This window comes from Salpingoeca rosetta, assembly GCF_000188695.1.
Source record: "Salpingoeca rosetta unplaced genomic scaffold supercont1.20, whole genome shotgun sequence".
Taxonomy (NCBI): domain Eukaryota; class Choanoflagellata; order Craspedida; family Salpingoecidae; genus Salpingoeca; species Salpingoeca rosetta.
The window spans coordinates 853,107-874,966 of record NW_004754914.1 but is presented as its reverse complement, the minus strand read 5'-3'; the positions used below and the strand labels follow the sequence as shown (position 1 = coordinate 874,966).

General features: G+C 56.5%; 3 protein-coding genes across 3 annotated transcripts in view; 1 reads left to right on the top strand and 2 right to left on the bottom strand.

The window, feature by feature from the left end:
* Positions 1-9: 9 nt before the first annotated feature.
* PTSG_07671 (pre-mRNA-splicing factor SYF1) lies at positions 10-7,570 on the top strand. The gene is made up of 23 exons (XM_004991413.1): positions 10-90; positions 293-357; positions 618-698; positions 882-1,005; positions 1,245-1,382; positions 1,591-1,650; positions 1,935-2,018; positions 2,182-2,292; positions 2,515-2,619; positions 2,843-2,923; positions 3,099-3,144; positions 3,343-3,494; positions 3,750-3,914; positions 4,163-4,218; positions 4,370-4,529; positions 4,756-4,956; positions 5,134-5,241; positions 5,512-5,589; positions 5,806-5,902; positions 6,205-6,356; positions 6,559-6,735; positions 6,953-7,112; positions 7,262-7,570. Exons 1-23 carry the CDS (start codon positions 76-78, stop codon positions 7,342-7,344), a joined length of 2,499 nt encoding a protein of 832 aa, XP_004991470.1. The 5' UTR covers positions 10-75; the 3' UTR covers positions 7,345-7,570.
* A 769-nt stretch (positions 7,571-8,339) lies between these two features.
* On the bottom strand, positions 8,340-10,345 carry PTSG_07670 (uncharacterized protein). The gene is made up of 2 exons (XM_004991412.1): positions 9,899-10,345; positions 8,340-9,570 (listed from the first exon to the last, which is right to left on the bottom strand). The coding sequence occupies exon 2, from the start codon at positions 9,442-9,444 to the stop codon at positions 8,662-8,664; it is 783 nt and encodes a 260-aa protein (XP_004991469.1). The 5' UTR covers positions 9,445-9,570; positions 9,899-10,345; the 3' UTR covers positions 8,340-8,661.
* Positions 10,346-10,373: 28 nt separating this feature from the next.
* PTSG_07669 (uncharacterized protein) overlaps positions 10,374-21,860 on the bottom strand; it is a 28,752-nt gene continuing 17,265 nt past the window's right edge. Inside the window, exons 38-49 of the mRNA XM_004991411.1 lie at positions 21,290-21,724; positions 20,831-21,021; positions 20,532-20,657; positions 14,957-20,320; positions 14,233-14,574; positions 13,452-13,871; positions 13,129-13,223; positions 12,821-12,923; positions 12,334-12,504; positions 11,763-12,145; positions 11,291-11,441; positions 10,374-11,035 (exon numbers count right to left, since the gene is read on the bottom strand). Coding sequence (XP_004991468.1) covers positions 10,778-11,035; positions 11,291-11,441; positions 11,763-12,145; positions 12,334-12,504; positions 12,821-12,923; positions 13,129-13,223; positions 13,452-13,871; positions 14,233-14,574; positions 14,957-20,320; positions 20,532-20,657; positions 20,831-21,021; positions 21,290-21,724 — 8,039 coding nt within the window. The 3' untranslated portion in view covers positions 10,374-10,777. The remainder of the gene's footprint in view (positions 11,036-11,290; positions 11,442-11,762; positions 12,146-12,333; positions 12,505-12,820; positions 12,924-13,128; positions 13,224-13,451; positions 13,872-14,232; positions 14,575-14,956; positions 20,321-20,531; positions 20,658-20,830; positions 21,022-21,289; positions 21,725-21,860) is intronic.

Genomic DNA, 21,860 nt, shown 5'->3' with positions numbered 1-21,860 from the left:
TTTCCGAACCCGTGGTTTGTGGACGTGCGAACGGCCTCTGTTGTCTCTCAAGCACCCACCACACCAACACCAACGATGAGCTACATCCAGGTCTGTGCATCCTCATGCAGTGGTACATGCGTGTATGTGAGTGTTTGTGTGTGTGTGTGTGCTTGTTTGTGTTGTGTTTTTGGGTGTGTGACGTTTACATGTGTGCATGTCGGGAGACGGCGTTGGCATGAAGATGCGCCCGCGTGTCGATGTTCCGTGTGCTCACTGAGCATTGATCTGTGCGTTGCTTTCGGTTGTGCAGCAAGAGGATGTTGTCTTTGAGGAGGACATCCTCCGCAATCCATACTCTGTCAAGCACTGGATTCGGTACGTGATACAGCAATGTATTGGTAGAAGTGCGTGGCTCACGCCAACGAAAGGATGATCCTGTGAACACCAACACGCAACTGATGCAACCAATGCAACCAATGCAACCAATGCAACCAATGCAAACTCACTGTTGGAACAATACACACACACACACACAACACATAACACACAACACACAACACACAACACACAACACACAACACACAACACACAACACACAACACACAACACACAACACACAACACACACACGTGCAGGTACTTGGATCACAAGGAAAAGGCCGATCCAAAAGTGCGCTTCAACATTTACGAGCGCGCTCTGCAGCAGATGCCCGGAAGGTATGGGTGTCTGGCATACGCAGCATACCTGTCGCCCTTATGTGCATGTGTTTGATACCGGCCTCACTTCTCATGGTGTCTCGTGTCTGTGGTCTCGTCTTCACTGCCACGATCGCTCATGCCCTTTCCCCGACATGGTTTGTGCACGCTTGCGTCCTCTTCCTGATTTGCTTTTGTCTGCAGCTACAAGCTGTGGTACCGCTACCTTGCCGAGAGGCGAACGTATGCGCAGCGCTTCCCGCCCACGCACCACACGCGCGACGCTCTGGAAGAGACGTTCGTGCGCGCACTCGCGTACATGCACAAGGTCTGCCCTGTTGTTCATGATGTGTTGCAGGTTGCACGTTGGGCGTGATTGTGTGTCTTTCATGCACGTGGCTTCGACTTCTGTTGACCAGGCACACGATCACGTGCACTTGTACAATCTCCACACATCGTTGCCGCTTTCCTTGCTCATACACGTTGACGTGTTCGTGTGTGTTTGATGTGTGTGTGTGTGTTGTGTGTTGTGTGTGGTTTGTGTGTTGTGTTGTGTTGTGTGTGCAGATGCCACGGATCTGGCTGGAGTATCTCGAGGCGATGATGGAGACAGGCAAGGTGACAGCAACACGCCGCGCCTTTGACGAAGCCCTCAGGGCGCTCGCCATCACGCAGCACCACCGCATCTGGCCCCTCTACCTGCAGGTCTGTCGTCATGATGATGGTGTTCATGATGATGGCGACAGTGATGGTAGAATCTTCACAACTGCGCGCGCGTATGTACGTGGATACAAGTATGGTTGAAGTTTGGACTTGTTTTCGTGTGTATGTGTGTGTGATGTTGCTGCGTGTCTCACTGCTCTCCGCCCTGCCACGATGCGTGCGTGTTTGATGTGTGATGTGTGGTGTGCAGTTTGTTCGCTCCATCAACGTGCCTGAGACGGCTGTTCGTGTGTACCGCCGCTACCTCATGGTCAGTCCCCACTGCTCCGTAACGTGATTCATGCATCTGTGGTGTGCGTGAGAGAGAGAGAGTGTGTGTGTGTGTGCGTGTGTGTATGTGTGTGCGTGTGTGAGTGTGTGCGTGTGTGAGTGTGTGAGTGTGTGAGTGTGAGTGTGGTGTGTGCGTGTGTGTATGTGTGGTGCGTGCGTGCGTGTGTGTTTGTGTGCTCCGTGCACTTTGGCTGCGTGTACACGCGATGCTGAGTTGTCATACATTTCCTGACTCTGCGCGTGCGCATGTGTATGTGTTTGCAGGTCGAGCCTGAGGATGCGGAGGAGTATGTCGACTACCTCATCTCCATCAAGCGATTCGACGAAGCAGCAACACAGCTCGCACAGGTGCACACACACACATACACACACACACATACACACACAAACACAGCTGTGATGTGTGCTTTCAGTCTCGTCATGTTTCAATGACAGGTTTTCCCTGTATTCGCCACTCCTTGCTCACATTGTTGCGCTCACGCCATGGCACCCGTGTTCCTGCTGGCTGCAGATTGTGAACAAGAACCGGTACAAGAGCAAGCGGGGCAAGTCGAACCACCTGCTGTGGGTGGAGCTCTGTCAGCTCATCAGCAAGCACCCAGAACACATCCACACCCTCAGGGTAAGTGGACACTGTATGTGTATGTGCAGGCGCTGGTCGCTGTTTCGTTTGTGCTACTTCCCACGCATGTACATGTACATGTAAACGCACACGTCCATGTTCACGAGCACTCACATTCCACCACATTGCATCAATCGCACATATATACACAATCACACACACACACACACAATACACAATACACACACACACACACAATACACAATACACACACGTGTGCAGGTTGAGCCGATTATCCGGGGCGGACTGCGGCGGTACACGGACATGATCGGGTCACTCTGGTGCTCGCTCGCAAACTACCACATCCGAAGCGGAAACTTTGAGAAGGTGTGCTGAGGCTTTAGGCCCTTTTGTTCGTCTGCCTCCCCTTGTTTGTTTGTTTGCTGGTGTGCTTTCTGTTTCTGTATGTGTGTGTGTGTGCGTGTGCTATTGTATTACTCTTTGATGTGTGCATGCTTCTGCCACGTGTCAGCCACACATGTCCTCTCTGCCACCACCACCATCCACACCATTGTCGCTCAATCCCCCCAACATCACCGCCATGCGTCAGGTGCGGGACATTTACGAGGAAGGGCTGGCGGCTGTCAGCACCGTCCGCGACTTTAGCGCCATCTTCGAGGCATACGCCGAGGTACCCAGCACCACACACTGCTGCTGCTGCTTGGCTCTTGTTTCCTTGAGCGCTGTATGGGTTGCATTTGCATTCGCATGTGTGTGTGTGTGTGTGTCCCGCGTGCGAGCTTTGCGCGCGTGTTTTGTTGCATTCCGATCGTTAACGTCCGTCCTCGAACGATTGTCGTGCTCAGTTTGAGGAGACATCGCTCAACGCCATGCTTGAGGACGAAGAGCAAGGTATGCACATATCTGCTGATCCACCAACCTGCCCATCACGTCCACCACGACGTTGTGTTTTGCTACATCTCGTGCGCCAGCCACCACCCACTAATGACCAATCATCACTGACCAATCATCACTGACCATCCACCAATGGCCGATCGCCAATCGCTCACCACTGACCCTCCTGTCTCGTCCACCACGTGCGGCGTGTAGACGAGGTTGAGCTTGAGCTGCGGATGGCGCGGTATGAGAATCTGATGGAGCGACGGCCGCTTCTCCTCAGCAGTGTCCTCCTGCGCCAGAACCCGCACAACGTCGACGAGTGGCTCAAGCGCGTCATGCTGTTTGAGGCATCGCCAAAGGAGGTCAGCACACCTCCATGCTGTGGCTGTGGATGGTGTCCCTGCTGCGGTTGCGTTTGTGCGTTTGTGCGTTTGTGCGTTTGTGCGTTTGTGAACACCTCCGTTTTGTGATTGTGCCATCGTGTGACCCAAATGCGCGCTTGATGCGTTTACTCCTCACCGCCGCCGCGCCCTCACCAATCACGGCCCCAAACCACCAACCACCAACCACCAACCACGACCCCGCACCAACCCCCATTACCACCACGGTTCCATCAGATGATCCGCACGTTTACGGAGGCGGTGCAGACGATTGACTACCAACAGGCGGTGGGCAAACCGCAGCAGCTGTGGATTGAGTTTGCAAAGCTCTACGAGTCAAACCAGCAGCTCTCCCAGGCGCGCGCCGTCTTTGATCGCGCCGTCCAGCAACCCTTCCGCAAGGTACACACACACACACACACAAGCATACACACGCTTGTTCTGCTTGCTTATTTCATTCGTTTTGTTTTGAATTTGTTTGCTGACTATGCTTGCTTGTTTTGCCCCTGGCTGTCAAGAACTGTGCCCGTCTGCATCTTTTTATCCCTCCTCTTTCTTCATGTGTGCATGCACCACGACACCACAACATCTCTCGCTGCCATTGCTCATTGCGCCTCCTGCTGCTGTGTGCTGCTGCTGCTGCTTCTCAGGTTGACGACTTGGCCGACGTGTGGTGCGCATTCGCTGAGATGGAGATCAGGAACAAGTGCGTTTGTAACCCCCTGCTCCTGTTCGCGTCTGCTGTTTGTCTTTATCAAGTCACACGCGCACCGCGCGCATACACACACACACACACACACACACACACATTTGCTTGCATGGATGCTCATGTTTCATTCCACGTGTTGACGTAACAGGAACTACAAGCAAGCACTGTCGCACCTTCGCCGGGCCACGCACGTGCCATCACGCAAGAAGGCGGCAGTGGACAACAACAGCGTGCAGATGCGCGTGCACCGTTCCCTCAAGCTCTGGTCCATGTACGCCGATCTGGAGGAGTCGCTCGGCACCTTTGAGGTGCGGCCCCGGATCGTGGGCACTGCGAACAGCATGCGTGTGTGTATGTGTTTGTATGTGTACGTATGTGTGTGTGTGTTTGTGTGTTTGTGTGTTTGTGTGTTTTCTTTGTGCATGTGTGTGTGTGCGGTGATGCCGATGCCACGAGCGGCAACTCGCAAGAAGTTGATCTTTCTCTCTCTCGCGTTCACACACACACACACACACACAACATGCACGTCTTCAGACGACCAAGGCGGTGTACAACCGCATGATTGAGCTGCGTGTGGCCAATCCACAGACCATCCTCAACTTTGCGTCGTTCTTGGAGGAGCACAAGTACTTTGAGGAGGCGTTTTCCGCCTATGAGAAGGGCCTGGGCCTGTTCCGCTGGCCTGTCGTCTACGAAATCTGGAACGTTTACCTCACCAAGTTCATTCAGCGTTATGTACGTGGGCTTGTTGATGGGCGCTCATGTGTGCCGACGCGTTTGTGATTCTCTCAACCTGGTCTAAAATGTCTGATTTCATCTTTTTTCGTTTGGTTTCCTCACACACACACACACACACACATACACACACACACACACACACACATACACATACACACACACACACATACACAGGGCGGCCGCAAGTTGGAGCGCACGCGCGAGTTGTTTGAGCAGTGTCTTGCGCACGTGCCGGACAAGTTTGCAAAGGTGCTCTACCTCAAGTACGCCCAGTTTGAGGAGGTTCGTTTGCCGCTTGAACATTGGGCTCTGGATTTTATTTAGCATGCTTGCGCCGCGTTCCTCGTGTCTGTCTCCATGTTGCGCCTGCATTCCGCTACTCTGCTGCTGCTGCTGCTGCTCTCTCTCTCTCTCTCCACACACACACACACACACACACACACACAACACACAACACACACATACACACACATATACACACCCTCCCTCAACCTCCGCGTATCCGCGTCTCACGATGCTGCTACTGCTGCTGCTGCATGCACTCACCAACAGGATCACGGTCTCGCCCGTCACGCCATGGCCGTGTACGAGCGCGCCACCAAGGCCGTCCGCAAGCCCGAGCGATACGAGGTGCGTTAGTGTGTGCTGTTGTGTGCTGTATGTGTGTGATGTGTGTGGTGTGTGTGTGTGTGTGATGTGTGTCATGTGCTCGTGTCGTGGAGGCGTGCGTGTTTACTCGTTTCTGCTGTCATTTCTGCTATCTATGTGTGTGTATGTGTGTGCATGTGCGCTGTGTTTTGTAGCTCACTTGGTGACCGGTACGCTTCGCGTTGTACTTCTTCTCAGATGTGGCAACTGTACATCAAGCGTGCTGCCCACATCTTTGGCGTGACGCACACACGCGCTCTGTACGCCAAGGCGCTTGAAGACGACCACCTTGCAGGTATCGTCAACTGACCACCTACTGCCTGGGCACATTGAGAACTGCGTGGCATGCTGCTGTGCTTGCAGGCGTTTTGCCCATTTGCGGATGCCGTTCCTGTTCTCACTTACTTGATGTCCTTGATTCTCATTCACTGGACACATCCCAATGCACACACACACACACACACACACACACACACACACACACACACACACACACACACACACACACCACAAACGCCTGCGTTTCTATGCCTCATTATCTTTCTTTTCCGCCGCCGCCGCCCCCTCTCTCTCGCTGTGTGCGCATGCGTGTTGCAGACAAGGACACGCGTTCGATTGCGCTGCAGTTTGCGAGTCTTGAGACGAAACTCGGCGAGATTGACCGTGCCCGCGCCATCTACTCGCACGCGTCGCAGGTGGCTGACCCGCGGTCCGCCAACAAGTACTGGTCTGCCTGGAACGATTTTGAGGTGCGCCACATTGGTGTTTGTTGTGTTTTGTTTTGGGGATGAGGGGTGAGTTGTTGTGTGCACATGTGGCACCTGTCTGTATGGTCGTGTTGTGGCGTTGACATGAGCACGACGTGTCTCTCAATTTGGAAAGTCGAGGCCACACACGTGTTCACCCGTCTCTTATTGCGCCCCTCCCACCCAACACACATCCCATGATCAGGTTCGCCACGGCAATGAAGACACGTTCCGTGAGATGCTTCGCATCAAGCGGAGTGTGGCGGCGCAGTTCAACACTGCCGCCAACACGTCTGTGTTCCGGGCCGCCAGCGACGCCAGCAAGACGCGACCCAAGACGACGGCGGCACAGGACAACGCCATGGCCGCTGCGGAGGAAGAGGTATGCGGGTGTGCGGGTGTGCGGGTGTGCTGTGCTGGTGTGCTGCATATTCGTTTGTATTTGTACGTTCGTCTGCAACTGTCGCGTTTTGTGTTGCTCTGTGCTTGGTAGCCTGTTTTGGTGTGTCATTGTGTTTGTTGTTGCATGTATTGGAGTGTTTCTGCTTCCCCCTCCCTCATGTATGTTGCTGTGCTGCGTCGTGTTGTTGCGGTAACAGGCGTCACGCAAGCAAAGCGCCAAGGAAGGGCTTGCTGTTAAGTTTGTTCGCTCCACCGAGGAGAAGAGCAAGAACACCGATGAGATTGCCCTTGACGACGACGACGACGACGACGATGATGAGGAGGATGCGGACGTGGCCTCGGGCAAACCACGACAAGGTGTGTGTGTGTGTGTATGTGTTTCAGAGTGTAGCTCGCAGATGCGTCGAAGTGTGTGTGTTCGTCGCCTGCGAGGTGCTCGAGTCAGCCCATTGCACGACCTCACCCCTCCCCCCTCCACTCCATCGTCATCATGGATATCGTTGCAGAGATCCAAGAGCGGCCTGTGCCGGAGCAAGTGTTTGGTTCCCTTGTGGGGGCCAAGGCACGCTTCCAGCAGGCGAGCGAATGAGCACCGTGCAGCACCAGCCACTGCGCTCATCCACATGCTGCTCCCTGCTGTTTGTAGTCGTGGTTTGTTCGTTTTCGCGTGTCTGTGTTTGTGTGCGTGTGTGTTCGCGCGCGTGCGTCTGTGCGTGTTGTATGCGTTCATCATGGTTCATTCAACGTGCAATACCACGTGGCGAAACAAATACACAAGTGTATCTTGCACAGCAAGGGCTCACTTAAACCAGAGAGAGGATAGTCAATCGAAAGGGGACGAGACAAAGTGGGGGCGGAGGCGCCGAAAGCTTGGATAGCACACACACACACACACACACACACACACACACACACACACACACACACACACACACCACATCTGTCACGGATGACAATGACGAACGCTGGCTCATGCTTTTGGTGTTTCCAGACGATGATTCGTGTTCACAAGGCGAAGAAGGGACGCAGATGAGCAACGTCACGGCGGGCAGGACAAGGCAAGGAGGGGGGAGAGCACACGTGCTGGGCCACACTCAAATCGAAAAAAGGAAGAAAGAAAGAGGACGGAAAGAAGAAGAAGAACAAGACGCAAGCAGGGGAGGCAGGCATGTTCTTGGGTCAGAACAGGATCAGGTCAATCATAGAGAGTCAAGTGGCAGACGTAATCCATTACGGGGATCAAACACACGGAGAAAAGGACTTGCAAAGAGGAGGCTGGGGCGAGGCAAGAGGGGCGTGTGCGTTCGTTCAATGTGGCCACGGCAACAAGGAGCAACAGAAGGGAAGAGACTGCACCGCACATCAGAGATTGCAGAATAACTGCGCGCGACAGGCACATGCAAAAGAAAGCACAGCCCGACACATACGACACCACGACACCACGAGTCATTGGTGATGATAATGACCATGATAGTGTTGTTGTTGATGATGAAATATCAACCATGTACGAAAGTGCGTGTGCAGGCACACACACACACACACTTGAAGAAACCAGCACACACACACACACACACACACACACACACACACACACACACACACACACACACACACACACACACACACACGAGGGCGAGGGTAGATACACGCAGTGCAGCAAGTCAAGGCGTGCGCGACTGTGACCATCAAGAAACACAGAGGGAGACGAACCAAGGGGAACGCCAAAGGAAAAGCGGGAAGAGGAGAAGGAGGAGAAAGGAAAGGGGGGGGGGGCCGAACCTAGTGTAAAAAAGCAAAGAAGATGTACGTGTGAATGGCGTCACAGGACAGCAACATGGGTGACTTGTGCAACGATGCACGTAACGACATGGAAGCAACTCATTCAGGGTTCCCATCGCAGCCATGGCTACGAATGCTGCAGTTGCTTTGACGCGGATGATGACGATATGGGTGGCGGCGCCTGGTGTGTCAGTTGTGATTGACACGTTTGCGACGGGCGCTTCGGTGTCAATGTGGGTGTTGCAAGCGGAGACATGGTTGCGTTGGAGAGGGTGGGCGACACGGACGCTTGTCGACAGACGTCTTGCTGGTCATCCTGGGTCCGCGGCTCATCATCTCCCTGCTGCTGCTGGTGGTGGTGCTGCTGGTGTTGTTGTTGCTGATGCTGCTGTGGTGCGACGTGTTGCTTGCGCAGGCTGTGGGCGAGCGCAGTGATGGCCTCATGCATGCCTGCCCGCTTGCATTGGTCGAGTGCCTGGTCGATGGGGACCCACTTTCTCGTGCGGAAGTTTGCCTCTGGCCACTCATCAAGCATGCTTGACACCTGCAGGGCAAAGTAGCGATGTCTTTGGGGCCCGCTCTTGCCCATGTACTCACAGTCGACCAGGCAAGCGCCGACTGCGCCAAGGACGCCGGCTTCCTCGTATGCCTCGCGTGCGGCTGCCTCCGTCTCTGTCTCGTCGCGCTCCCAGCCGCCCTTGGGGATGATCCACTTGTCCTTCTTGTGGTTTGTGATGAGCATGACCTCTGGGGTCCCTGTGTGTGTGCGGTAGGGGACGCATCCGGCGACGAGGCGTGTGCCGTTGCATTCGTAACGCTGGTTGTCGCGGCCAACGCGAGCCGGTGGCTGGTCTGGAAACATGCAAGTCGCCAGCACCTTTGCCGTGGCGCTGGTTGTTGTGGTCGTCATGTCGCTTCTTGTTGTAGTCGTCGTCGTCGTTGTTGCTGTTGTTGTTGGCGGTTGTAGGCGTTTCTGTTGCTGTAACAAGAGGAGACCTCACGTGGACGACTGGCTGATCAAGTCGTGGGCTGCGGTCTGGAGCGTGAGCAGGGTAATACAAGTGTGTTTATGTGTGTGTGTTTGTGTGTGCGGGTGATGCGAAAAGTGCATGAGATGTGAATGGCAAGAAAAGAGCATGCTCGTGCCAATCACACACACACACACACACACACACACACACGCACGCACACACACACACACACACACACACACACACACACACACACACACAACGTATTCATGCACGCGCGCACGTACACATTGACGTCGCGCACGAGCAAGGCATGCGCTTCCCCCGCCCCTCCATCCACCCCGTTGTCTCCCTCATCAAACCAAAACAAGCACCACAAGCAAGGCCACAAACCGCGTTGAGTCGTTGGGTGTGATCGCTGCTGTTGTGGGGAAGTGCGTGACGTGATGATGTGATGTGATGTTGACAACGTGCTTGAGGTGTGAGAGCAGAAATAGACTGCCCACCGCAAGAAGAAGACTGGAGGTACTTGTGTGGGGGGGGGGGAAGGAGGAAGCGTGGGAGTTGTAGGATACGTGGATGATGAGAGAGGGAAGCAAAAGAGTGATGTGTGATGACTGCCGACCGGCAGACGTTGGTTGGTGGATGACAGGCACGGGCGCGCGGTTGCTCACTCTCTCGTTGGCGCCACAAATGACCACCACCAACAACAGGGCACACCAAGCACAACCGAAGGAGGAGGAGAATAAGAAGAAGAACAACAACGCACACAACACAAGAAAAAAAAATTTCCAGCACCAACACACGCGCGCACGTCGTTGCCTCGCCATTCGTCCTGCCTCCCAAGGGAAAATTGGCCAAATTTTCAACTGATTTGTCTATTCACCGATGTTGCGAGCGCACATGACGAAACGCAAGTCGCCCACAAGAGGCAAGCAAGAAGCAAGGAAGACAAAAGTCACGCACGCATCCCCTCACAACACACACACTCTCTCCCTTCTCCCCCCTCTCTCATCATTCTCCTTGTCTGTGTTGGTCGGTAGTCCACTACTGCAACAGTCGCATAGCCAAAACAAAGAAGAGCCACTCCATCCTCATCCCAACCCTGCTGGTACAACCAAAAGAAAACCACAAAAACAAACCACACAAACAAAACCACACAAACTGTGCCGAACAAAGACATGTCAAATCGCACGCACGAGCCAGCCTATCGTGCTGGGTATGACACGATGACGTAGCACATGCACCCTGCTTCGGTTGCTACCTGCACCATCAGAGCCAGGGGGCGTCCACTGGAGACAGGGAGCCGATGGCGTGGTGGTGGTTGGCAACACGCATCCAGTGGTGCACCACGCGGCTGCCTCGCACGTGCATGAGCGACGAAATGCTGGCCAGAATCTTCTTCTCGTTGTCAGCGATGAGCGCAAGCAGGGCCTTGTTTGACAGCACGTCTGGGGTGAACGGCGCAAGCGACATGGAGCTCCAAAAGATGAGGTGATCTCGCAGCATCGCCGTCAGGAAAAAGTGCAGCTGCAGGTGACACACGGCAGTGGTGGTGATGGTGGTGATGGTGGTGGTGGTGGTGAGGAGGAGGAGGTGCACGGTGGGGGAAAAGCAACTCAAGAGAGGGGAGCGTAAACACCCTTTGAATGCATGTGGAGTCTTAACACACCAATGGAAGAGAGCAGACAATGCACCGTTGTAAACAGCGAGTTCAGCGACACAGGCAACAAACGCCGTGAGCACACAACGAAGCAAAAACACCCTCATTGCAGACTCGCCAACCTTGAACTCAGTCTTGGAGATGATGGATGCAAGGGCGTGGATGCACGCGCAGAACGGGATGAAGATGTTGCGGCTGCCAAGCAGCGTGGTGATGTTTGGCGTGATGCGCGGGACAGCCGGTGCAAGCAACAAGCCAGTCTGCCGATCAACTCTGTTGTGCGTGGAAGCGCAGAAGGGAGGGGGGGGGTTGGCGTGGCGGTGGTGGTGGTGGTGGTGGTTGCAGTTGTGGTGGGTCAGAGTGTGCCACAAACGATAGGGCAAACAGCGCAGCTCACACTGGGGCAGACGTAGAAACAGAGCTATAAACAAACAGACAGACAGACAGATTGGCAGAGAGGGGCACACACGCACACAGACAGACAGACAGACAGACAGACCGACAGGCACACACACACACACACACACACACACACACACACACACACACAACAGAAACAAGTAAACAAAGCACGTAAACAGACGCACTACGCACCGCTGGTCGAGGCTGTAGGGCTCAATCTCGCCCGTGGGCAAGCAAAAGCGCATGGTCTCTGGGCCAGCAAGCTTGAGCGAAAGCACAAACCACGTGAAGCAGTTCACGGCAAGGTGCGACTGGAAGTGCTTGCGGAAGAGCCAGAAGCCCGAGAGGTCCGGGAAGCGGCGCAGGGCGTACTGCTGCAGACAGTAGTTTGGCACAAAGCGGCGCGCTACCTGCGCATACGCGTCCTCCTTGAACGCGCGGTCGAATGGGCGGCCAGTCTTCAGGTGCTCAATGTACAGCTCGAGCAGCCGCTTGACAGGGTCCTCCCGGTGGATGTTGTGGCGCGCGCGATACACGTCGTACACCGCATCCAGCGACACAATGTCGTCCTTTTTCTGTTTGAGGGAAAAGGATGTGCATACGTGTGTGTGTGTTTTGTGCGTGTGTGCGTGTGTGCGTGTGTGTGCGTGTGTGTGTGTGTGAGGGAGAGAGGAGAGGAGCGGCGATGCAACAAGCTAACGGCACCACGAAAACAAGCGAACAAGGCGGCTACGAGCACATGAACATGTTCATAGACGCGCACCTCAGCCAGGAAGACGCCTCGTGAGAGGGTCCAGATGCGAGGGAGGTACATGACCAGGCCACGCTCGCGGGTTTCCTTGCACCGGGTGTACATCATGTTGGTGATGCGCAGGAGATGCCGAATTCGTTGTTCTGTTCGGCCGTCGCCGTTTCGCAGCGAGAACATGTGTTCCTACACGCGCACATCCACACAAAGGGGTGAGAAAAGGTGATGCTGAAATAGGGAGGAGAGCGCAGTGCACGCAAATACAAGCACGTGTACCCAGCAAGTCACGCCACGTGGGCACACCGCCACGTGAGCATAAAACATATACACACACATACACACACATACACACACACATACATACATACATACATACACACATACATACATACATACATACATACATACATACATACATACATACATACATACATACATACATACATACATACATACATACATACATACATACATACTACATACACACACACTCGTAACAGACCTTGCCGTCTGAGCCACGAATCCAGATGTGCATGGCGTACTCTGGCCCTTCAACAGATGTGGCCACAAACGGAAGGAAGCGGTCAATCTTGATGGAGTTTTGTCTGCAAGTTGCGAGCAGAATCACCGAGCGTGTGAGGAAAACAAGGGACAGACAATGTGAGACACAAAAACCATACGCCTCCATCCCTTTCAATGATTAGCGGAAACAGAATTGAGGTCAGGACGGCCACAGAAACAAAACGAAGCTTTACTACCACACACACCCCGCTTCGCTGTCACGAGTGCTTTCGAACGTGCAGTGCTTACGGGCTGATTTCGGCGCCGAGGAAGTCGTCAACGTGCTGCCCGGGCACCTCCAGATCACGCAGCTCCAGCCCGGGGGAGCTCAGGAACGTCGAGTACTGCACGCCCCGCAGCAAAAGGTGAAGAAGAAGAGGGCGTGGGAGGGCGTCAGCGAGTGGTATGGTTTCAGAGATTGGTCGAAGGGGAGGTGCGGAGCAGCAGCCGACACACAGCACAGAAAAAGCACGAACGTATCTACGCACAGGCACATAGACACAGACACACACAGACACACACACACAGACACACACACACACACACACACAAGATCCGCAAAGAGAGGATACCTTGGACAGCGTGCTAAGGACGCGATTGCGGTGCTCGACGAGCGGACGCAGCATATGCAGGTGGTACAGCAGGGACTTCATCACGTCAATCGACCCCATGCTCAACATGGGACGGAGCACCGTCTCGGAGAACGCCGGGTCGAGGCGGCGGAAGTGCGCGGCCTTTCGCGTCAGCAGCGGGCCAATGTCCGGTGTGTGCTGGCTCTTGAGCGTCTCAAGTGTCACACCATTCTCAATGTGCGCAAAGAGGTGGCGCAGGTGGACAACAAACAGCATGGCGCATGCGCTGTACTTGGCGAGGAGCAAGCGGGAGGTGAGCATCTGTGTGAGGTCCTCTGAGAAGCGGCGCAGCGCCTCAAACGCCTCAGGTCGCCGCGTGCGCAGCGTCGTGTACATCTTGGTCAGAACCGCATTCGCTCGCTGCACACGCAACACGCAAAAATTGTGACAACGGGTGCGGTTGTTCGTGTGTGTGTGTGTGTGTGTGTGTGTGTGTGTGTGTGTGTGTGTGTGTGTGTGTGTGTGTGTGTGTGTGTGTGTGTGTGTGTGTGTGTGTGCGTGCGTGTGTGTGTGTGTGTGTGTGTGTGTGTGTGTGTGTGCGTGCGTGCGTGCGTGTGTGTGTGTGTGTGAATACATGGGCGCACGTCAATGCAAATGCAAATTTAAAACTTCAGGAGGAAAATGAGCATGTACATGCATGCGCAAACACCCCCTCCGCCCCTCCCAATTCACACACCAGCAATGTACACCAATACACACATACACCTGCACACTCACACACCTTGAGGATAATCTGGGAATTGCGGCGCTTGAGTGCCTCTGCCTTTCGCTTCGCCTCCTCCGCTGCGGCCTCGGCTGCATCGCCGTCGCCGTTGTTGCTTGTCTTGGGCCGCTTTGTGCGCTGGTCGTACTCGTTCTGGTGCTGCATGAAGGAGCGACACTGCTGCGCAACACCGTAGAACGTGCGTAGGTTGTGGAACATGAGGTCTGAGCAGTGCTTGGTGACCCTCATGAGAACGTGCTGCACGTACTCGGCCTCTGGTCGGAAGATGCACGTCATCAGCTGCGGCAGCCAGCACTTCCACACATTCGCCTCAACCACCTCCGCATACTTCTGGAACATCTGCACACCCGCCACCCCATCCGCCGCAAACACGGGGAAACAAGTCGTGAGGACAGCGCACGAGCAGCGGAGCAGCGGTAAGAGAGCACAGACAAACACACGCATACGCAGACACACACGCGCATACACAGAGAGACAGATATATGGACACACAGACACACAGACACACATAGACACGCACACACATAGACACGCACGCACATAAAAACGCACACACAGACACACTTAGACACACGCACACACACATACATACACTCACACACACACTCACTCACACACACACACACTCACACACAAACACACTCACTCACACACACACACACACACAGAGACACAGACACAGACACAGACACAGACATACACACACACAACGGCGACGCACCTCCGAGACCGAGGAGCCGTCGCCCTCTGAGAGGAGCGTAAAGACGCGGGCCATAAGCTTCTGCGCAGGGAAGCGGCGGTCACCGGCGGTGTGCAGGCGCAACCCCGTCATCAAGCATGACATGGTGGCTCGTGCCCACTTCATCACCTTCTCCTCCAGTTCACGCACCGCCGCCTCGCTTGGTGGCCGCGCGTCACCACCACCTGTGCTCCTTCCGCTCTTGCCCTTGCCCTTGCCCTTGCCCTTGCCCTTACCGCCAGCTGTTGTGTGGCTGCGCTTTGTGGGGGGCTCGCCATCATCATCACCATCATCACCATCACCATCATCGCCACCACCATCGCCATCACCATCACCATCATCATCATCATCATCATCAGCTTCACTGTCACCTTCACCTTTGCTTGTCTTCTTCTTGCTGTCAGCGCCAACATTGAAGTCACTTCCAAACAGTGAAGCCTGCAACTTGAGGGTGCTCAGCGTTGACGGCAGAGCCTCCTTGCTCTCGCCACTGCCCTCTGGCTTCATACCCTCCGCTGCTGCGCCTTCACCTTCTGTGGTTGTCGTTGCTGCTGCTGTTGTCGACGACGCGGGCGCCGTGGCATCACCACCAGCAGGTGTCGCACTGGCCGTTCCACCCTCCTGGCCTTGCTGCTGCTGCTGCTGCTGCTGGCCATCGCTTCCCTCCTGGCCTTGTTTGCTCTCTGTGCCACTGTCCTCCTGCTTCACCACGACAGGCGGTTGCTCGTCGCTCTGCTGCGTGTCGCCACCAGGCTGGGTGCTGGTGGTGCTGGTGCTGGTGCTGCCTTCCTGCCCACCGCTGGCGTCTGCAGGTGGGAGAGGATGCGTGCGTCGGTACTTGCGCAGGCGTTCCTCTTCACGAAGCAGGCGCTCCTTGCAGTAGTACGTCATGGTGTCGCAGAAGTATGTCCACAGCTCCCACAGCGTGGCCACGTTCGGGCTCATGTGCCCCGCGGCAAGGAACAGCATGTGTGCCTCCTCAAGGTCGCCCGCGTTGTGCAGGGCATCCGCCTTGAAGGCAAACAGCTCAGTGCACTGGTCCATGGAGAAGTGGGACATGTTCACCGTGTCAAACAGCGCCAACGTCTCCTGCGGCGTGCGGGATGGCAGCTCGCGCTCGCATAGGAACAGCTCACGCGCGCGCACAAACAGCTCCTCGACACACACGTCTGGCAGAGCCTCCACCTGCTGCAGGCGTCGGTGGCACACGGACCGCAGCCGCTGCAACTGCGCGATGCGCGCGAGCTGGTTCAGGATCTTTGCAATGTGGTCGTTGGGCGTGCGCGAGCCAGGCAGCTGGAGGCCAGCCTCGTCCACACGCTTGAACACGAGCAGCCGCCAGAGCAGCAGGTCGTCCCATTGCGTGATGTCGACCCAGCTGTTTAACCGGCGGGCCTTCCACGCGTGGATCACCTCGTGAATCTCGTTTGCAGACGAGCGCTTCTGGTTGTGGGGGCTGCACATGACCATCACCTTGGTTGACTCGTGCACCTCCACCATGCGCTGCGTGTCCTGCAGCAGGGGCACGTGCGCGTTGCACGCGTATGGCGGCAGCCGCTTCCACTCGCGCACCACCAGCGTCATAAAGTCGTCGTACGCCTTGTCCACCGTCGCCACGTCCACAGAGTCACCGGCAGCCAGCGCAATCTGCGCCTTGCAAATCTTCAGGCGGTGGTCCGGGTCCCGCTGCACCTCCAAGCGGGTGAGCGCCTCCGCAGCGGACTTCCACTTCTCCAGCTTGATGGCGTTGGACAGCAGCTGCTCGTCGTTCTTCGTCTCCTCGGCAAACTTGAACAGCAGGTCGTGCTCACCAAGCTTCTGCGTGCACGCAACCCACCGCTCCTCCCACAGCTTGAAGTCGCTCTCCACCAGGCTCGAGCCCTTCTTGGACATGCCCTGGATGATGTCCTCGTACGTCTCCTGCGCCTTTGCAATGTCGCCAAACGTCTCGTAGCGCAGCGCAAGCAGCGTCTCCTTCTGCGCGTAAATCGACTGGAAGCACAGCTGCTGGAAGTCGGGCTCCCGCAGCCGCCCAAACATGTCTGACAGCGCGTGCACGACGGGGTGCATGGTGCCCCTGTGCCGCCGCATCTCGTCGGAGAGCGTCACCACCGCGTTTTCCAGCATGAAGATGGCCGTGTGCCACAGGCCGCGGTGCACGGCCGCGTAGTGCAGCAGGCTCGGCGGCAGCTCCAGCGCAGGCTCGCACCGCGACGCTGCAACAATCAGCGCGTGCAGGTTGCCCTGGTCCCCGTTCTCGTTCTGGTCCAGCAGTGCCAGCTGCTCCACGTGCTTGGTGATGGCCTTCACCTGGTCCTGCCGCTTCTTCGAGTCCGGGTTGGCGTGCAGGTAGCCCCAGTACCAAGGAAACAGGTGCTGCCACAGCTTGTGCGCCAGCGCCGGCACGCTGGCCGTGAGCGAGCGCAGGAGCGACAGCAGCTTGCCCGTGGTCATGCCGTCCACCTTGCGCACAAAGGCGCGGCGCGTGGCCACGAGGTCCTTGAGCCCCGGCGGCGGCTGCATGGCCGAGTGCTCAATCTTGGCCGACGTGTACAGCGCATCAAAGTAGCGGTGCCGCGAGCAGAACATGGGCTGGTCCTCAATCACCCCGGCAAGCATCACGTCCACGCATGTCTTGACCCAGTTGGTGTCCTTGATGTGGTCCCAGCGGGCCACCGTGTTCACCATGCACGAGTCCAGCCGCAGGAAGATGTTGGTGTTGCGGTTTGGCGCGTCCATGATCTTGAAGAACTTCTCCCGCAGCTCGTCCAGAGGCACCTGCAGGCCCTGCAGGAACCCAATCTCCAGCCGCTGCACAATGTCTGGGTTGGCGCCCTGCCGGTCAGAGTACGTCTCCAGCACAAACTTGAGAAAGTCAACAAAGACATTTGTGTTCTTGAAGCGGCGAACCATGGCCAGGCCCAGGCGCCCGACAATCGTCACCTTGTCCTTGGTCGGCACGCACGTGAGCTCCTTGCTGAGCAGCCACTGCGTCACCGTTTCCATGAGGTGGCTCATCAGCGTCGTGTCCTCCGTCTTGTCCACCAGGTGTACAATGCCTGTGAGGAAGGTCTTGCGGTCGCTCTGCTCAAAGTCCTTCATCACCGCCTTGAGCAGCTTCAGCAGGAACATGAGCGTCTGCACGGCGTCTGCGCTGGTGCCCTGTGGGATGCCCTGTGTGCTGCTGCTGTTGCCACCGCCTGCCGCCTTCTGGGCCTCGAGCTTGCTGGCCTCCAGGTGGTCGCGCTGCAGCCGCTGGAACAGCCGCAGCAAGAGGTTCTTGCGTGATCTGATGTACTTCTCGTCAATGGCGCCAAACGCGTTCTGCAGCAGCCGCACGCACGGCAGAAGCACGGCGAGGGCGAGCGGCCGCTTCGTGTCCTCTGGCTCCATGGCCTCCAGCTGCTTGTGCATCAGCTCCTCGGCCTTGCCCACAAACGCAGCCCACGCCGTCACCGTCTCCTCCGAGACACCCTCGAGTTTCTTCTGGTCCTTCTCCTTGGCAAAGCGCAGCACGGCGTTGGAGAGGAGCTCAACCACGGCCGCGCTCACCTTGTGGTGGTGCACGCGCATGGCATGCAGAATCTCGTCCTGGCACGCCAGGAGGTGCTCGAGCCACATGCGCGCGGGCAGGCGGCGAATCAGAATCACCAGCACACGCAGCATGCACGCGTACAGGTGCAGGAAGCCAACGTTCTTGTTGTCCTTTGCGGCGACGTTCAGGTACATGTGCAGCTGCTCCTTGGGCAAGGGCACCGCCGCCCAGTCCGGATACGACAGCATCTTTTGCAGCAGCATGAGGAGCTTCTGCGTCCACAGGTCAATGCTGTGCAGCTGCTTCTGCAGCGAAGGCTCACGCAGCAGTGGCACCAGCGTGTGGAACACGTAGTTCCAAATCTGCGCGCGCGTCGCCGGCGAGAGCAGCTTCTTTGCGACTTGGCGAACACGCTCAATCCTGCGCCTCTTCTGCTCCTTGGCCTCCTCTTCCTCCGCCTGGCTGTTCGCCACTGCCCCAGCGTTCTTGTCGCCTGTGGTGGCAGCGGTGGCAGCCTGCGCCGTTGGCGATGACGACGACGATGCTGAGGATGCCACGGGAGATGAGGATGCGGCTTGTGCCTTGCTTGGTGTCGTCCCGGAAGCCGCCATGGCTGATGGCGATGCAGTAGTCGAGGACGACGCCGACGACTTGGCAGCACTGTCGCCTGCAGACGCTGCATGTGTGACAGGACCTGTGGCGGGCGCAGGTGTTGTCGTAGAACTTGACCCCGCACCTGTCCCTGTCCCTGAAGCCGGGCTGGAGACTGGCGGCGTCGCGGCTGCTGTAGCCGAAGCTGTGTCAGGAGGTTCGTCTTTGCCTGTGTCCATGTCCTTTTCCGTTGTTGCAGCCTCCGAAGCTTCCTTGGCGTCTGCGCTCATAGCGTCGCTGCTGCCGGCCTCCTCGGCCTTGTCTGCGGCAAGGATGTCCTCCTGCATCAGGGACGACCAGTGGAAGAACAGCTCCACGCGCTCGAGCTGCAGGCTTGGCTGCTCGTATGCCGACGCCGACGACGACGAGGCGCGCTCAATCACCGTCAGCAGCCCAGGCAGCAGCACGTGGCGTGCAGGCTCCAGCAGGTCCCGATGGATGCTCACCAGGTTGGCTGCCATTGTGCTCTTGTTGCTGCGGACGAGCATGTCGCGCAACAAGAGCACCCAGTGGCGGTGGTGGAACAGGTCGTTGGTGGTCAGCAGGCGGCTGGTGTACGCCTCCACCTCCGGGGTTTGCTCCGTCACATCAAAGTTGATGACCGACGTCCAGTCCTGGATACTCACGTTGACATACTGGCCCGGGTCGTCCACCACGGCCTCTGGCGGCTCCAGCGTCGGCATGACCACGTGCGCCAGCTCCAGCGCCATGCGGGCGAGGTCGCGGCCGTGTATCTGTGCGTTGTCCATGAGCAGGACGTAAAGACGGCGGGCAAGCGGCAGGTCACGCATATCCAGCCCGCGGATGAGCGAGAAGCCCGCGTGGATGATCCAGCACAGCACAGGCGATGCTGTGGAGTGCGTGTGGGCGGAGGAGTCGAGCAGGCGGCGGATGATGTCGACCAAGTCGGGGTGGAACGGCTTGAGCATGGGCCGCACGGCAGGGTACCGGTGCGCGCCCTCGCCAATGGCAACGAGCAGCTCAGACACGGCGCCCTTGAGCGAGTCTGGCCACGCGTCGATGCGCTTGTCCAGCAGCATCTTGACAATTTCGCCCATGACGCCTGGGTTGCCGTCCGTGGGGCCAAGCAGCTCCACGGCCTCGCCCTTGGCCAGCGCGTACGCGATGTTCGGTATCAGGATCTTGTGGACCACCACATCCTACACACACCCACAACAAAAGTAGTTTGAGTGAGTGAGTGTGATTGTGTGAGTGAGTGTGTATGTGCACAGGCGTGAGTGAGTGTGTGTACATGTGTGGGTGAGTGAGTAAGCGAGCGAGTGAGGGCAGCCACAGTTTGAAATTGGACAGAATTATACAGTCATGTGGTGCTGGCCTAGCTTCACTTTCGACAATGTGGTGCACACAAACCTGGATATCCTGCAAGTGCTTGATATAGACGGGGAGCGGGTGGGTGACACCACGGCAGCAGCGCATCAACAAGAACCGCCGCGCTTTCAGCGAAAACGTCTCCGGCACATCCGTTGCAAAGAAGTTCTGGGCAAGGTGTGGCAATCGCGTGCGTTACGAGAGTGCGTGCGTACGTGCGTACGTGTGTGTGTGTGTGTTTGTGCATAAGGGCAAGGAGAGGGCGAAGAGACAAAAACACGGTCGCTACAACAATAGACGGCAGTCACGTGATTACTCCTCATGCAAGGAGTGCATCTCACCAGGAGGAGGGAGAGGTCCATGATGGATTTGGTGGTTGGGCTGAGGATGGGAAGCAGCTCGAAGATGAGCGCCATGTCGTCGTCTGTCAGACCGTCCCGGTGTGCGCTCAAGTGCCGCATGAACAGCTTGATCAGCATGCGCGGATCGTTCAGCCGGTTGGGCTCCATGATCGTCACAGATGGCAGCCAAACTGTGTGTGGGAGTGTGAATGTGTTTGTGTGTATATGTGTGTGAGTTGCATGATCACAAAAGCGAACAATCGTGGAGGAGGAAATCATGGCACACCCACACGCGCAAACAAAAACAAAAAAAAAAACCCCCACACAAACAAACAAACAAACACACCCACTCACGCGCGTACAAACACACACACAGACACACAGACACACGCACACAATAAAATACTCACGCACCACACACATAAATAATCAGACACACGCATGCACACACAAACTCACGTTTCATGTACTTCCAGAGGTCGACGATGGTCTTGTAAATGTCGTAGTTCTTGTGCAAAAAGGTTGGATCGAAGCCCATGTGCGTGTAGATGCAGGCCGTGACAGCAAAGGCAATGGCAGACGAGTCAATCTGCACCTTGAGGTCGTTTGCGGTACACAGCGCCTTGCGGCATGGTTCATACACGCGGCGATAGAGCTCGGGACCAAGGTCCTTAAACGCCGCCCGCACGTTGGGGGCATCTTCACACTGCAGCACATACATGAGCAGATCGCACGCGTTTGGCGAGGAGATGTGGTTGAGGAACCACGAGAGGAACATGTCTGCGTGGCAGTTGCAAAAGTATGCCACGGCCTCGCGAACGGGGCTGGAGGCAAACTGTCCAAGCACCATCTCGCAGTTGACCACCGCATCAAGCAGCTTCGAGGGAATGTCCTCTGACAAGGCAGGTATTTGTTGTTTGAGTGTGTGGGTGTGTGCATGTGAGCATGTGAGCATGTGAGTAGGTGGGGTGATGGTGTCAGCTTCATGCAGCGTGGAAGGGGGTGCGGCAAGCCTCAATGTCCACACAAC